At 43.3% G+C, this 14850-nt stretch overlaps 2 protein-coding genes across 4 annotated transcripts; both read right to left on the bottom strand.

The window, feature by feature from the left end:
- Nucleotides 1-4: 4 nt before the first annotated feature.
- On the bottom strand, nucleotides 5-5045 carry zdhhc12b (zDHHC palmitoyltransferase 12b). 3 transcript variants are annotated; one of them, XR_013079214.1, is made up of 6 exons: nucleotides 4487-5018; nucleotides 4019-4158; nucleotides 3563-3655; nucleotides 1750-1919; nucleotides 590-1652; nucleotides 5-556 (listed from the first exon to the last, which is right to left on the bottom strand). XR_013079214.1 is itself a non-coding variant. In XM_076758034.1 (5 exons), exons 1-5 carry the CDS (start codon nucleotides 4602-4604, stop codon nucleotides 1337-1339), a joined length of 834 nt encoding a protein of 277 aa, XP_076614149.1. In that variant the 5' UTR covers nucleotides 4605-5045; the 3' UTR covers nucleotides 5-1336. The 3 variants fall into 3 exon arrangements, 2 of the variants coding, with proteins under 2 accessions (XP_076614149.1, XP_076614148.1); XM_076758034.1 differs by having other exon boundaries at nucleotides 5-1652; nucleotides 1750-1916; nucleotides 4487-5045; XM_076758033.1 differs by having other exon boundaries at nucleotides 5-1652.
- A 793-nt stretch (nucleotides 5046-5838) lies between these two features.
- On the bottom strand, nucleotides 5839-14396 carry uap1l1 (UDP-N-acetylglucosamine pyrophosphorylase 1 like 1). The gene is made up of 9 exons (XM_076757337.1): nucleotides 13939-14396; nucleotides 11471-11675; nucleotides 10525-10700; nucleotides 10217-10389; nucleotides 9248-9441; nucleotides 8246-8386; nucleotides 7949-8134; nucleotides 6400-6466; nucleotides 5839-6160 (listed from the first exon to the last, which is right to left on the bottom strand). The coding sequence occupies exons 1-9, from the start codon at nucleotides 14264-14266 to the stop codon at nucleotides 6074-6076; spliced, it is 1557 nt and encodes a 518-aa protein (XP_076613452.1). The 5' UTR covers nucleotides 14267-14396; the 3' UTR covers nucleotides 5839-6073.
- Nucleotides 14397-14850: the final 454 nt, after the last annotated feature.

Here is a 14850-nt window from a genome sequence, read left to right as displayed (position 1 = left end):
ACTCTTCATGAAACATTGATTTATTGATGTATGCAGTCATTTCAAAGTAGTAAAAAACACTGCATGACAGTATTGCATATAATTCAGAAATACACAACATGAATTAAATGTTAATTCATATAAACCAGAGCTCTCCCTGACAATGACACAGTCCCACTGGAGGTAATTTGCATTTCGTCCAACACTACTGCTGTACATTAAATTCAACACCACATTTATTGCTGTCTTACAAGGTTACTATTGCACAAGGAAAAGCTCAAATGGAGATAACAAACAACGTATTGCACTCAAGTCTCTCTACCTAGTCTTTGCTACTGTGCCACAGTATTCCTCCAGTTACTCAGTGAAAACAGTCATAGAAAAATCTAAAGACATTTTCTGGTTCAAAATAGCTTAAAAATTATTTACAATATAAAATAGCTTGAAATGCTGTAGATTGAAAGTCAAAGCATCATGTACATTATGGTTGGATTAAATGCTAGGGATAATACCATTTCACACACCATCATATTTCACCATGTCCATATTTAGTCAAATTGTTATTTGCTCACTTCAACTAACAGCTTTTTTCAGAAAAACAAAAAAAAACAAAACTGCTGCGGCTTTTTTTTAAACTTTCCAACTTGTTCATCAGGATCTGGTTTATGTGATATTTGACATATATTCAAAGTAAACAGAGTTAATTAACAGTCCATCAGTCAGGTTTACCATGCGTCATGGTAACACCAGCAGTACTTAAAACATATGTAATTACTGCCCACATAAATGATTCAGTGGAGGAGTGAGGGTCAAGTGGGAAGAGGGTACATAAATAAACCAAGCTTGAGTCAACAGGGCTTTCTGACGAGCTTCACTCAGAGCCTTAAAGTTAGACAGTAAAGTGCCTGCAGACAATGTGGCTAATTGCCTGTCTTTGAGTAAAATGGTACACTTGAATGGTTGTAAACAATTGTTAGAGTAAGGACTAGTGCTGGTAATCTATTGTCCACTAAGAGATGGTAACTAAGAGTGGGTGCCTTATTCTGAGGAGGTGCAAGACACCTTTCAGTCTGTTGACAGCCATTTAGGGAGAGGAGGGAAAAAACAGGAAACGTGGACCGCAAGAACATAACACAACAACACAAGTACGCAGTCCACTGCAGTGCTGAACGACTGAGGAGAGATGTTGCAGAGTTATGGCACAACAACGTCAGTGCCTCTACAAAGGTAAACTGCACACAAGGATAGTTTATATCGCAAAATTGTGATCAAGTGGGTGATCCCCAAATTCAGAAAGCTTGTTCATGAGTGAAATACAGTCTCAAGTCTGTCAATGCTCGTCACATGTTCCTAGAACCTAGACCTGGTCGCTGCCCTCCCTGAAGTACACCTGTTCCCACACCACTGTGCCCCACACACAGAAGAAGCCCCAAAGGTTGTGGAAGGTGCCGCGGTCGAAGGGGTTTTCATCTGCGCCACAGTGCTTTAGGTAGGAGATGCGGTGGCGTGACATGAACTCCCAGGTGGTGGTGTTGAGAGAAACCAGGTAGAGGTGGGAGCCGAGCAGGAGGAGCACGATCAGTGAGAGCAGAGCCACCAGCACGGCCACAGCCAGCAGCATGCCGTTAGTACGCAGCCACAGCTGCCAGGTGGGCGCATAATTGAAACCCGTCCTGAGGAAACAACCGGGAAAGAGTCAATCTGCTTTCAGCTTTGCAGCTGCGGCATCAATCATGACGATCAGTGACAGTGTGACAGTGTTACACTCACCAAGCAATGTGCAGCCCCCACAGCAGCACCAGCAGCTGGACAGCCAGGTAAAGCACAAACCAGCGGTGGTTCCTCTCACCAACACAGTTCTCAATCCAGGGGCAGTGATGGTCGTAACGCCGGACACAGTGCTGACACGTCTGGCAGTGCTTTGATCTCATTGGCTGCTGCTTGGAATAAAGATCATTGTATTTAGTGGAAGCATAAATAAAAACATTACAACAAAAACATACATTCATAGTAGGTGGAAAGGCAGCGTCAGGTCTACCCTGCTGCTCTAACACACGTTAACAGCCAGGCTTGATTAGTCCTGTAAAGCTGATTTTGACCTGTAGTATGCAAAAAATAGCTGCTGTTGCTCCTCAGCAGGGAAAAACAAGTTGTAATGGGATTTCTGAGGCTGTCCTTGAGCCACAGAACACATGATGTTCCAATGAAGACTGTGTGGGACCGTGTGACAGCGCTTCTCTTCCCAGGACTCTCTGTCTTGGGAAAAAGGCCATATTAACCATCTGTTAATTCACAGAGAGCAACAGAACATCCAGCTCTCATCTGTGTCCACAGCAGGGACAAGCTGCACGCTACCAAAAACATGGAAATATATCGGAGCATTTCAGAAAGCACCTTGATAGTCTTCAGCTGTGATATTTGAAACACAAATACGATTACAGTTTTTTTGCTGCTTTGGTGTGGCGAAATGTCTTATTTTGGAACATCACGATCGGAACAGCTTTCCCTCTCTGACCCATGAAAGTTCATCCATACGAGGTCTGACTGCTGCAGAATACACCTGATACACAGTTGGAACCACTGAAGCTATTTACAGAGGGAACATTTACATAACATTCACACAGTGAAATGTGGCGACCATGAGTTAAGACCATGATTTTTCTGCCACGATGCACTTGGCTTTATTTCTTAACGTTTAGGGTGAAATAATCTGTGCCAGTCACTGTTACAAGCGCCATGGCATCGCACATAATGAGCCCAAAGCAGCGTGTGGAGCAGGGACAGCTCACACACCTGTTCTGCACTATATGTTTTTGTAGGAAAAGATGGTCTAGAAATGTAGGATTTTCAACCAAGGAATCAGGCCTTGACTTTCTCCAGTGCTGGCACAGCCCTAAAACAAAGTGTGGACGCAGGTCTGGTTAAGCGACACTAGGCTTTCACCATCTAAAGGGACGTCAACATACATCTGCATTTGTTGTTGTTGCTTGGCTACCCATCTGCTATTCTACACGACTGAAGGATCCTTTGAGTACTGTAGAACTTAAAGTGTCACATTTCAGCCTGAGAGCTACACTGGCCCCACAAACACAAACACCATGTGCACAGACAATCGAGCCATGAATCAGTCAAACACCATGTCCAGACAACCAATCCAACCCTAACCCTCAGTCCAACAGCCAAAAAAAGGTCCTTTGTCACATCTTGTGGTCCTCCCCAGATCTTCCTGTGATATCACTTATATCATTATATCATCACTCTAACACAACTTGTTTTGTGCCATCTGTGAGATGCAGTTGAAAGCCCTGGAGAAGGCGAGTAAGTGGACCTTGAGTTTTAACTTCTTTTTCTCTTTGTCAAACTCAAATACAGCGTTCTAGAAGAATGAACTCAGCCCAGAAATCTACCAAAAACAAAGTCTTTGCGAAAAACTGCAGTTCAAAATAACTTACATGTGTACATGTGGGGATAAATATATCAGCAGCCTTTGAAACTCTTTTGCTTCTGAAATCCTGCCATCTTTTCCCTAATTGTGTTAACCCATGTGAAAGAGTCCCACGTGCCACCACGGTGGGCAGCTTACCTGCAGCAGACAGTGGCCACAGCGGCGCTGTCGCAGGGATTTGGTGGTGGGTGGGATCATGTCCTGCTGCTCCTCAGTCACTCCCAGCGTGAACTGGAACAACACACAGGACAAACTGGTCAGGGAAACCACTGGCTCAATTCAAGCATTCATCATGATCTGTTGAGTGAGCTCATTTATCATTTACATTCCCACAAACATAGTATCCCATGATGTCATTTAGGCTGTGTTTCCCACAGCTCTGATGCACAGATACTCCTACACATTATGGTAGAGTGTGGCCAGATCTGTCACTGGCTAATTAAATGAAGTGGCCAAATACTAATGCATTTCATTCTACCACATACTGTGAATTATATTTACCAGCATGAACCAATTACAAGGTTGGATTACTTATATTACTAAAGATTTTCGAAATGCGTAACGATAGAAATAAGCACTAGCATGATGAATTACCTGTAAATCGCTATCATCAGACAGGATGAAGCCTGGGTCCATCAGAGAAACAGCGAAATAGAGCAGCACCGACACCAGCACCAGCAGCACGAAGAGCACAGGCTGGACGAGCTGGCCTGTCTCCTCCTGCTTCCTCAGCTCTTCAACCAAAAACAAAAAAAAATTCACCCACGGATGCACACTGAGGTCCCGCTGAGAGCTCCCAGGCACAGTCGAGACCACAAAGGCTAATCTAGCTCCTGCACAGGCAAGTTTATGTCATACAGCACAGCTACTAACAGTGGATCTGGACGGGAACATAGCTTTCACCCTTAGCTAACATCTGTGCATGTGGTGTTTTTATTGTAACATTAGATGACAATGAATGTTAGCTTTTCATTCCACATATACATGACTATTAGCCTACAGCTACACACAGTGCAGTGCTATAATACTAATATGATGCAACTACAGGTTTAACAGGCTTACCTGTATCATGTAGGAAGAGTATCAACGTTATGACCCATGTCAGAATCACATGAGCTGTTCTTACCAGAAACCCAGAGCCAAAAACATTTTTGAACATGGTCCTAGCATGTTCAGGCATCCATCGCAATCTTCAGATAGACCTAACGTTGGATGCGTTCGGACTGTCGGAACTCAGTGGCAGGACAGTCCGTGTTGTGTTAGCCAGCTGCTAGCTAATGATAAAATGATACCGAGCGCGCGAAATCAAACCATTAATGTTCACGTTCGTGAAAGGGCAGGAAGAGTCCTGCCTCACAGCTAGCTACCGTTAATGTCGTCAGAGAACAGGCGATTATCGTTATGTTGCGACCGTCTGCGACGTTCACGGTATTTAATTCCCGTGACTGGGCCAAACATTGAATTAAATTAAAGTCGAAAAACACAATTTTTAAAATGAAGCTCACTGTATAGGATTTAATAACTATACTGGACAAAAGTTCACAGTTTAAACGCAAGATGAACCGTCCGCTTCGTTTTGATGCTTTTTTGTTGTCTTCCCTGCACAGCCTCAGCTGTGATTGGTTACCATCGGTCACAAGGCAGGCCAGGATAGGCCGGCGGCGAGGAGATGAACAGCCTATAAGCTGCTGAGCTCTGTTGATCACTGGCATGTAAACACGCCGTATTATTTCACGTCAGCAGGGGATAGAAAGCCTGAAGGAGTGACAGCAGGAGAAAAAAAATACACATTTTCATACCAATAGATAGTAGTAGAAGTTTATCTGTAAGAATCATGGAGGTATTATAGGAATGTCAGGAAGATAACGCTAATTTAACTTATGATGATCATTGCTAGTTGATGTTTGACTGTGCATACGTACATGTTGGAAGTCAGTCTAATTTAGTACCACATACGTTTATTACAGTAAATGTTCTATGCTTCATTATTCATATTGCTTTATGATGAATCTCACCGTTTTTCTTGTCTGGACCCGCCATACTCTGCCTCTGATTGATTACCATCAGTGGTTGGACTCAGCGCCTCTAAATAAGAGGCATATGGATTGAGATTGGTTAAGGTTAGGGTAAACTGTTATGTACAGACCACAGTTACTCAGCTGAGCCTTTCTATGGAAGCTGCAGGAGCTTTTCCATGACTTACTGTGGATTAGTATTCTGTATATTAGATACTTTTCTCTAGAAAACACTACTCAAAGGAACTCTGTTAATGCATAATTGATTGTATGACTTTAAAAATGACCACAAAACACATTTATCCTGAAATGGCTGAAAATGAACTCTTGGACCTTTAAAGGTTAAGATTTAGTAGAGTTGAATGAATTTACTAAAAAGAGTGGGAGAGGACACAAAGTGAGGTATTTGGATAATATTTTTTATTATGTGTAAAACAAAACAAAGTTCATATAAATTTTCCAAATTCATTGCTCGTCCCTTATGTGTCTTATTTGTTTTCAAGTTCTTCCTCAGCAAAATGACAATTATCAATTACAGACTCATGAAATGGCAGTTATCTATGATTATCTTGTTGCCCTCTCCATTCTGTACTCCACTGAGCTGCGATCACTCAATCCTCTAATTAGAAAACTGTTACTGAGCCTGCAGCTCTTTGGCCATTTTTTCATCCAGAATGAAGGGAGTTGGCAGTGTCTTCCCTTTCAGCAGTTCCTCCAGCCCCTGCAGAGGAAATGAGATGGAAGTTAAATTACAGCACTGCATTGTGTCAATTGGGAAGGGATACTGTAATTTTCAAGATAAAACATTGAATTATGCATTATCCAAAATAATTTTAAATTCAAACTGAGAAAACTTTGTAAACCAACAATTAGATTTGACCTGTCTCTATAAAGAGAAACTTTTCTCCAAAATCCTTAATGATTCATATGGATCAGTGGGCACAACATCCATGTCCTCACCTCTCCAAAGTAGGAGACCAGTGGTGAAATCTCACATTGTGCTGGAGGACTGTCCCCTGCTGATACACTGGGTGGAAAAAAAAAACACACAATGTCAAGGGTAGGCTCAGATTATTACCAGTATCTTAACACAACACTCACTGCTCAGGATGAGTACAAGTGGTGTATGTGGTTGAATCACATTATGTGCTGGAACTACTTCTTGATTGGGCAAAGTGACTTCCAGGAGTCTTGTTGTCAACTTGACATTTCCAGGCAACCAGCGGAGACTCAAGACAGTCACTGCACTTGGCCAGGAAATAGTTCTAGTATGTAACCTCCAGGTTGGAGGAGAGATCCTGCCTCAAGTGGAGGAGTTTAAGTATCTTGGGATCTTGTTCACGAGTGAGGGAAGAATGGAGCGTGAGATTGACAGGCAGATCGGTGCAGCGGCAGCAGTGATGCGGTCGCTGTATCGGTCTGTCGTGGTGAAGAAGGAGCTGAGCTGAAAGGCTAAGCTCTTGATTTACCGGCCAGTCTACGTTCCTACCCTCACCTATGGTCATGAACTTTGGGTCATGACCGAAAGAACAAGGTCCCAGATACAAGCGGCTGAAATGAGTTTCCTCCGCAGGGTGGCAGGGCGCTCCCTTAGAGATAGAGTGAGGAGCTCTGTCACCCGGGAGGAGCTCAGAGTAGAGTCGCTGCTCCTCTACATCGAGAGGAGTCAGCTGAGGTGGCTCAGGCATCTCTACCAGATGCCCCCTGGACGCCTCCCTAGGGAGGTGTTCCAGGCATGCCCCACCGGGAGGAGGCCCCGAGGAAGACCCAGGACACGCTGGAGTGACTATGTCACTCGGCTGGCCTGGGAACGCCTCGGGGTCCCCCCGGATGAGCTGGAGGAAGTGTCTGAGTAGAGGGAAGTTTGGGCGTCCCTGCTCAGACTGCTGCCCCCGCGACCTGGCCCCGGATAAAGAGGGTGAAAATGGATGGATGTAACTGTACATAAAACTATAAGTTTTACCACAAACCAGGCCAGGCGTTTCCTTCGGCTTCCAGTCCTTATGCTAACTTAAGCTATTTGTCTGCTGACTCCAGCATATTTGGTATATAGACATGAGTCTGGTTTCTATCTTCTCATCTAACTGTTGACTTAAAAGCATATTCGCAAAATGTTGAACCATTCTGTCAGCGTAATAGCGTGATGAAATATGATTTTGTAGCATTTTGGAATGTATCCAGGCTAATAAGCCTGTTTATTGGGATCTAAAGATGTAGCCTGTTGTATGCTGAGCAAACTGTAAAACCTTGGAGGCAAATTTGTGATTTTGGACTATGTACAAGAAATAAAATTTACTGGACTTTCTCACAGTGGACATTTTTCATTAATATTATTGGCTCCACCTGTGCTTTAGCTGCTAAGACAAGTTAAAATATCTGCTGTGAAAAAGGTCTGTTCTGTTCACAGCCAATTTAGACAACCTTTTTGTTCCACTTTGACCACATTTAGGGTTCAAGTTCTGACATTATCTGTTGCTACAGGGTGTACGTAGGAACATTTTCCTCTCACCTGGCTGTAGGAGGAAGGATATTCCCATGTTCATCCAACAGTGTGGCTCTTGCAGCCGTGGCCCAGCGGCAGTGTTGAGCCAGCAAAGAGCTTCTGGCCGTGGTGGGACTGTCTGTGGCTGCTCCATCTGCATTTTTCAGGGGGGAAAACTCATCCTCCCGCACAACCTCAAACACAACAAAGTTCCTTCCAAAGACAGAGAGTAAATGTTTTAGTTGTGCTGTGCAGACACTCTATTATGACTTCTGTCATTTTATCTGGAGTAAAACAGCACGTCAATAGCTGAAGAGACAGTACCTTGAGAATGGAAATACATCAAAAACAAATTTTTCCATCTTTATGCCATTGGGTTTGGTGGGTTTGACAAGATTGCCACATGTGTCCACATAGGGTACTTTCTTGGTTGCAACATGTTGTTTCAGTTGGCCTTCAAAATTCCTGTAAGATGAAAAAACAGTAAGAAATCAAAAGCACTTTTATGAGACCAAACAAAAGAAGGATAAAGAAAAATGATATATATGGTTTAATTTACACAGCTGTGTCGCTGAAATCTGCACATTATTTTTCGTAGCTTTTGAAACAACTTATTAAGGATGAAAGTGTTAAACAGTGCAGACTTTGGCCTGATGGTGGTACTACAGGGTAGGTCAGGGAGTCATCAAAATCTTTCACATCATCTGCTGGCAACCATGAATTACCAACTACCACCTGCAGTTGTATGCTTCTCAGCCCCAAGCCCATTGCTTTCTTCTCAAGGTGAAAATGAATCACAGATATATCTTTCTATTTATCAAAGCAGTTACATCATTTTCTATAGCTTTTACAAGACATCACTCAGACAGGAGGAAACAGTGCACCGTGAACTACTTTCAGCTGCAGATTCATCCACATTTGGTGTTCTGGTGGGTATTTGAACATTTAGCAGCTGAAGGGCCAAACCTTTTTCTCAGTAGTTGGTGAGTCAGAAACAAGGCTGCTAATGAATGCTAATACTTCTCTATCTGTGCTTGCAATTGATTGCAAACATGTTTGACATACGAACTTTAAGGTGATAATACTGTTTATCAGTGTTGTGTTTACTGCTGGTTTCCTCTGCCCCAAGTGGCCAAAAGATCAGTTAGTGCAGGTTTAACTTTAAAAAAACATGACCCTAACATCCAGATATGGGCATGTCCTGTTGAACTTTGCCAGTCAACATGTCAGTATGTTGTTATCAGTCGGATTTCACTTTGCTGAGGATCCCAAGCTGTGCTGTCAGGGGGATTCTCCCAACATATATGTGACAGTAGAGGTACTTACTCTACTACATCCTGCAGAAAAGGCCTGGTAAAGAAGTGATTACAGATGTTTCCAGCACTGTACACCAACTCTCCTCCAGGTCCTCGGAGCTCAGCTGTCTCTGGTTGGAACTCGCTGTACTCCACCACCTGGCAGATGCCCTGCACCCTGCAAACCACACCCACTGGCTCTGTGGGGTACGCCTTCTCCACCACCTGACACATGATAGACAGAAACAGGAGGCACAATTTGGACTTTTACTCCTCCAAGATTTATATTTCACTTAATTCTTCCCTTGAGATTAATTGTTACAAAAAAGATTGAATTGAATTTGCGCACCACAGGACATAACGTGAAAGTGTTTCATTTTCCTCATTAGAACCAACTCGAAGTTAGTAGAGCCAATATGTCCGTTTTGAGAAACAGAACATGTCTGGATCTTATTAGCTATGACTGATTGAATGTTATCTCTCAGTAGAGCACATGGTTCTCCCACAGAGAAACACAGAAACAGAAACAAAGAAACACACTGACTGTGGCTTTGCCAGTTTGAAAGGTGAATATGATCAGCAGACACAGAGCTGGAGCCTGTGTAGGGTTCAGTCACAGAGGAAACACTAACCATTTACTCAACTGCTCTTTATTCAAAGAGAAATCTTGTGTTTTCTCAATGTTTCTATAGAATATAAGTGCTCATTTGCTTCCTTTGAGAGAGTGAGGTGAGATGACTGATACCATTTTCATGACTGTGTGTTAAGTACAGCGCTGGAGTCAGAACATGGTTAGCCTAGCTTAGCATTAAGCAGGGGGAAGCAGCTAGCCTGTCTGTGACAAACACTGTTTTGTTTGATCTGCACACAAACAGTAGTGTAAAAAAGGACACCTCCCAACTCCAGCTCTGTATTTAATGCACAGACATATCAATCTCTTCATCCTACTCGCTGAAAGAAAGCTCACAAATTTTAGAGCTCCTGTATGATAAAACTCTACCTTGGCTCCACAGTCAGCCCCTTTGCTCACACAGAACCCAATAAACACAGGGTCGGCCATCTTGACCATGATGTTGTCCACACAGTACACATGCAGGTACTCCACTCCTCTCTTCTTCATGTCCTCCAGCACATTGTTGTCCATCAATGCCTGATACAGACCACCGTTACCATCTGACAGAGGGTGGAGAGGTTTTGAAACATGGCTCATTACCTTAAACTGTACTGAACACAGTAGCAATGGGTGAAACAAAGTGATTTCACAGATATTCGTGTCTGGATCTTCTGAAGGAGCTGATGTGCACCTACCTGGGGCCATGGCGATCTTCCCTTTACCCTGCAGGATGACCTTTCCATCAAAGGTCACTGCTGGGATCATCCTTTGCTCAAACATAACAACGTTTGATGGCTCCAAACCAAAGTAGTTGTTTTCCTTAAAGAACTTCTCAGTGGGAGCCAAAGTGAACTCACTGGTCATTATGTACCTGAAGAGGTGCAATAGTACAGAAAAAAGGTTTTAAGTGCAGGATCCATAAATAAGGACTGGCTGATGGGCCAATACAAAGTTACGTCAGGCCAGAAAATACAATCAGCCAGTTGTCCGATCGGCCAGAGCTTGAGAAATGTAAATAAAATGAACCCCAAACATTCCATTTAAATAATTTTCCAGGTATTGCTTCAGCGTTACAACATCTGCTCCACTTTGCTGTGCTCTGCCTGTGAGTAGAGCGCCCTGACCCCGACACAGGCAGGCTTGTTTACTTCATGGATGAAATGGTCCTAAAACAGCATGTGAGTTGAAAGGTAAAAGAACATTTACTGCATCCTAGAGAAAAATGTGGGCTGAGAGTGATGACTAGATACATGCAGATGCACTGTTGGGTTTGTTGTAAGTACCCAACAATGTCTGATGAGTCAGGTCCATGAAGCTTTTTAAATAGTTTATTTAGCTTAACAAGGAGGAGAATTTCCTCAACCCACAAAGGAACACTTGATCCTTCAGTTTATCAGAAAAAATCCAATTCAAAATCACCAAACCAGGAGAGACATGAATTTCATTAGACTAGGAAAATGAAAAAAAGCAGAAACTGCCAGAGAGGCAAAAAATCACCTAATGTCAGTTTTGACTGCAGCTGTGAGGTTCTGAGGTTTTATAGTGTATTATAATCAAACATCCGGGGGTTTATATCACCTTGTGCTCAATAAGCCTGCACATGGTCAGAGTAGTGCAGAAAGAACCATCACATCATCTTACCATGGAACGGTGCATTTTGAGCCATGCTTTGTGTCTGACAGCTTCTGGATTTTGCGAATACGCTCTGCCTGGATTTGATACAAGGTTTTGCCGCTTGGTAGCCCAACATTATACATTCCTTTGGGATACTGAACGCCAAGACGGGTCCCCTGACCACCGGCCAAGAGCAGAACTCCAACTCGGTTCTTTGAGATCTGCAACAGCCCTGTCAAAACAGAGTGGTAACAAGAAGGGCTTAGCACACAGCTTTTGTCATACTGTATAAATGAAACCTTTCATAAAACTTGACAAGCTGCCATTTAACCTTTAGCATGATACTTTCATAATGCTGTTGCAGAGTTTTTCAGGAGGATTAGGAGATGAGCAGTGATTTGAATGATTTAGATCAGTGGTTCCCAACCTTTGAGGCTTCCAACCCTTGTAACAGATCACATATGAGCCATGAACTGTTCAAAATGTGACAGGTCCTAGTAGTTTTTTGCTATTTCACTAGAAAAGTAGTGATTTGAGAAAAATAAGAATAAATGTATGAGTAAGCTCTTTTTTTTTTGTTCTTCTTTACTTTCTGGTTAATAATCTTGTGACCCCTTACATTTAGCTTGAGTCTCAGGTTGGGAACCACTGTTTCAGCCTATTTACAACTTCATCTTTCTGCTGGCCATTTTAAAAAACAGGGAAAAGCTGGTACATTAGAGGAGCCTGAACACTGTGCAGTACTGTGATGTGGCTGGTCATCCTATAACTGTAGTTAAATTTCCTCTTTCTCTGGAGGAGATTTTTCCTGCCTTACTCCCTTACAGTGCCTGACCTGATCTCTTCTTTTTGCACTTCTTGGGCTGGGACAGACAACACTGTATTCAGGTAATGTTGGTAGACTGGGAAGAACAGGAAACAGGCTTGTTGTTGTTGTTGTCTTACTTGGGAATGTTTATGCATTATTCCAAAGGCGAGCTACTTTTGTGCTGTTATGTGTTTGGAGTAGTTTGTTTACAAGTGAAAGCAGATGCAAACGAACACTGTCTATAGCTCCTTTAAATGTGCTGAATCAGTCGTTTTAGTGTTGATTGGATTGTATTTGGATGTACTGTAAAAGCCAGTCATGGTGAATTGCAGCCATTTGCTAACAATTTGTTGACAGTTGTGTAGTTTTCTCTGAGTGGGAGATATCGTCAGTCCAACCCAGAATAACAAATTTGTTGACGGGAGCAAATTTTCTCACTCAGCTGCTCCAATTCTGAAATGTCTAGTCCACACATACACAGGTTGTTCCTCCTTTGTTCTAAAAAAAAATCCTGTCCACACAAGCATGGATGGAAAAAAAATCTGTGAAAACCCAAAAACAGAACTGAAGCACTCTTCATGTCACCTTCTCTCTGGAAGGACTTTTCCAAAAGCTCTGTTTTCAGTGACCAAAAACTGTGCTTGTGTGTGGATGAAAGACCAAAACATAGAAAAGGCTGTGTTTGGAAAAATACCCGTGTATTTGTGGACTAGACATCAGAACGGCTCAGTCTGAGCAGATGTAGAAACACCTGTGGGATTGTGCATGGAACTCAAACCAGTGAGTTAAATGATTAATGGGAGATAAAAGAAGACAAAAGTAATCCTGATACGTAAATATGTTTTCATTTTTTGTACTAATATTGGCTAATATGACCTCTTTGGTCCTTAAACAGTTATTTAAATAAAACCATCTGAGAACTGTGCGCTGGGTGAAACTGCTGGAACACCTGAGGCATGACAAGGGGCCACAACCACACAAAGCCTTTCTGTAAGGGCCCATTTCTGCCAACATTCCTGTTTTCCTGGGTTTTTCCCATAGTTTACATGGCCCTCAAGCCTTTTTACAAATAACTGTGGATACATGGATCTGTTCTCTGTGTTTATCTGACACCACCCAATTTGCACACACTAGATGCAATTTAAAGCCGTGTGTCCCCGCAGCCTGGTCGGTGAGGTTCGGCATGAGGAGTGAGCACGGATAGGCTGAGAGCGTCAGGGTGAGCCAATCAGAGGCAGAGTACCTTCGCCATTCTGGAAAAAACAATCGCCCTCCTCCCACACTCATACCTACATGTCGGAAGGTATGAAGGGCCCACAAACGGAAAACGATTGGGGACCCTCGATTTAGTCTTTGACAATGCGCTGAATATTTCCCTCGGAAATGTATTTAAGTATAAAGTTACATAAAAATAAAATACTCAAACAAAGTATTAGTACCTCAAAACTGTACTTGAGAACAAAAGATGAGTAAACGTGCGGTTACTCTCCATCACCGGAAGGAGTGCAGTGACTGATAAAGATGATTAATATAATTAAGGCGCTTTGTGGACACTGAAGCTGTTAACATGTCACCTCTAGACGTGCATTGGTGAAGACAAACACCATGTTATTCACTAACCTAGCTCCTTCTTCCTCTTACTTCACTTTTCTAAGTCCTGGCAGATGTCTGTCACTGCTCAGCTCACCTTCGTTCTCCCACTGTGAAAGAGCGCTTTGGTCACTTTTCCTCACGCTGCCGATGGACTCTGGAGGGACTGGCTCTATGTCCTGATCCAGGCTGGCTGGCGGGGAGGCTGCAGCCCTCGCAGTCCCTTCACAGTGATCCTTTAGTCCCTCCAGATCCAGCTGGGACAGCTCCTGCAGGAACCTGTCCCTGTCCTCCTCACACAGCTCCGGCCAGAACTGCAGAACGTGAGACTGTCCCGCTCTCTCTAAGCTGCGCTCCACTTGCTCAAAGGACAGCATTGTGTGTGTCGGTAACAGATCAAACTGTGGAGCAGGGACCTGACACATGCACGCATGCAGAGTCCTTCTCTCGGCTGGCTAGAAGCGATGTGGGAGCGTGGTGGTTTGCAGGAAGTGACTGTGTCAGGAACTCGTGACTGCAGCTCTCGGATCCAAAGGATCCTGTGGTGAAAAACACAGATATAACAGGACACGCGGCTGCAGACGAATGACTGACGTCTTTGTGCCTTTCAGGACTACAGAAGCAAACCATGTCTGAAATAGCTCTGAAAACCGACGTTTGGACGGTTTCCTGTAAGTCAGCAACAAGTTCAGGATGTGCTGACTCAGCGTCTGTCAGCTGATTTTAAGAGCAGTCAACTGCTAACAAAGTGTGTCAAACCACAACGGCCTAACATATCCGAGCATATTTCTTCTTCTGTGGTTCCTTATGGGGTATTCGCTGTGATCACCTCAGTGAGCTGACATGCATGAAGCTCGTGACTTACCTGAACGTGACACAGTGAACAATGACAGAAGGTGTGACAGTGTATGTGACACAGTCATGGTAAACCAGAGTTTCAAATAGATGAAGCACAAGTTGATACCAGGCATTGGTTGGAGGTAGTAACAAGCTATCAAAGGCTGTCATT

The sequence above is a fragment of the Chaetodon auriga genome, chromosome 19 (assembly GCF_051107435.1).
Source record: "Chaetodon auriga isolate fChaAug3 chromosome 19, fChaAug3.hap1, whole genome shotgun sequence".
In the NCBI taxonomy this organism is placed as follows: domain Eukaryota; kingdom Metazoa; phylum Chordata; class Actinopteri; order Chaetodontiformes; family Chaetodontidae; genus Chaetodon; species Chaetodon auriga.
This window is presented reverse-complemented; position numbering and strand designations above follow the sequence as displayed.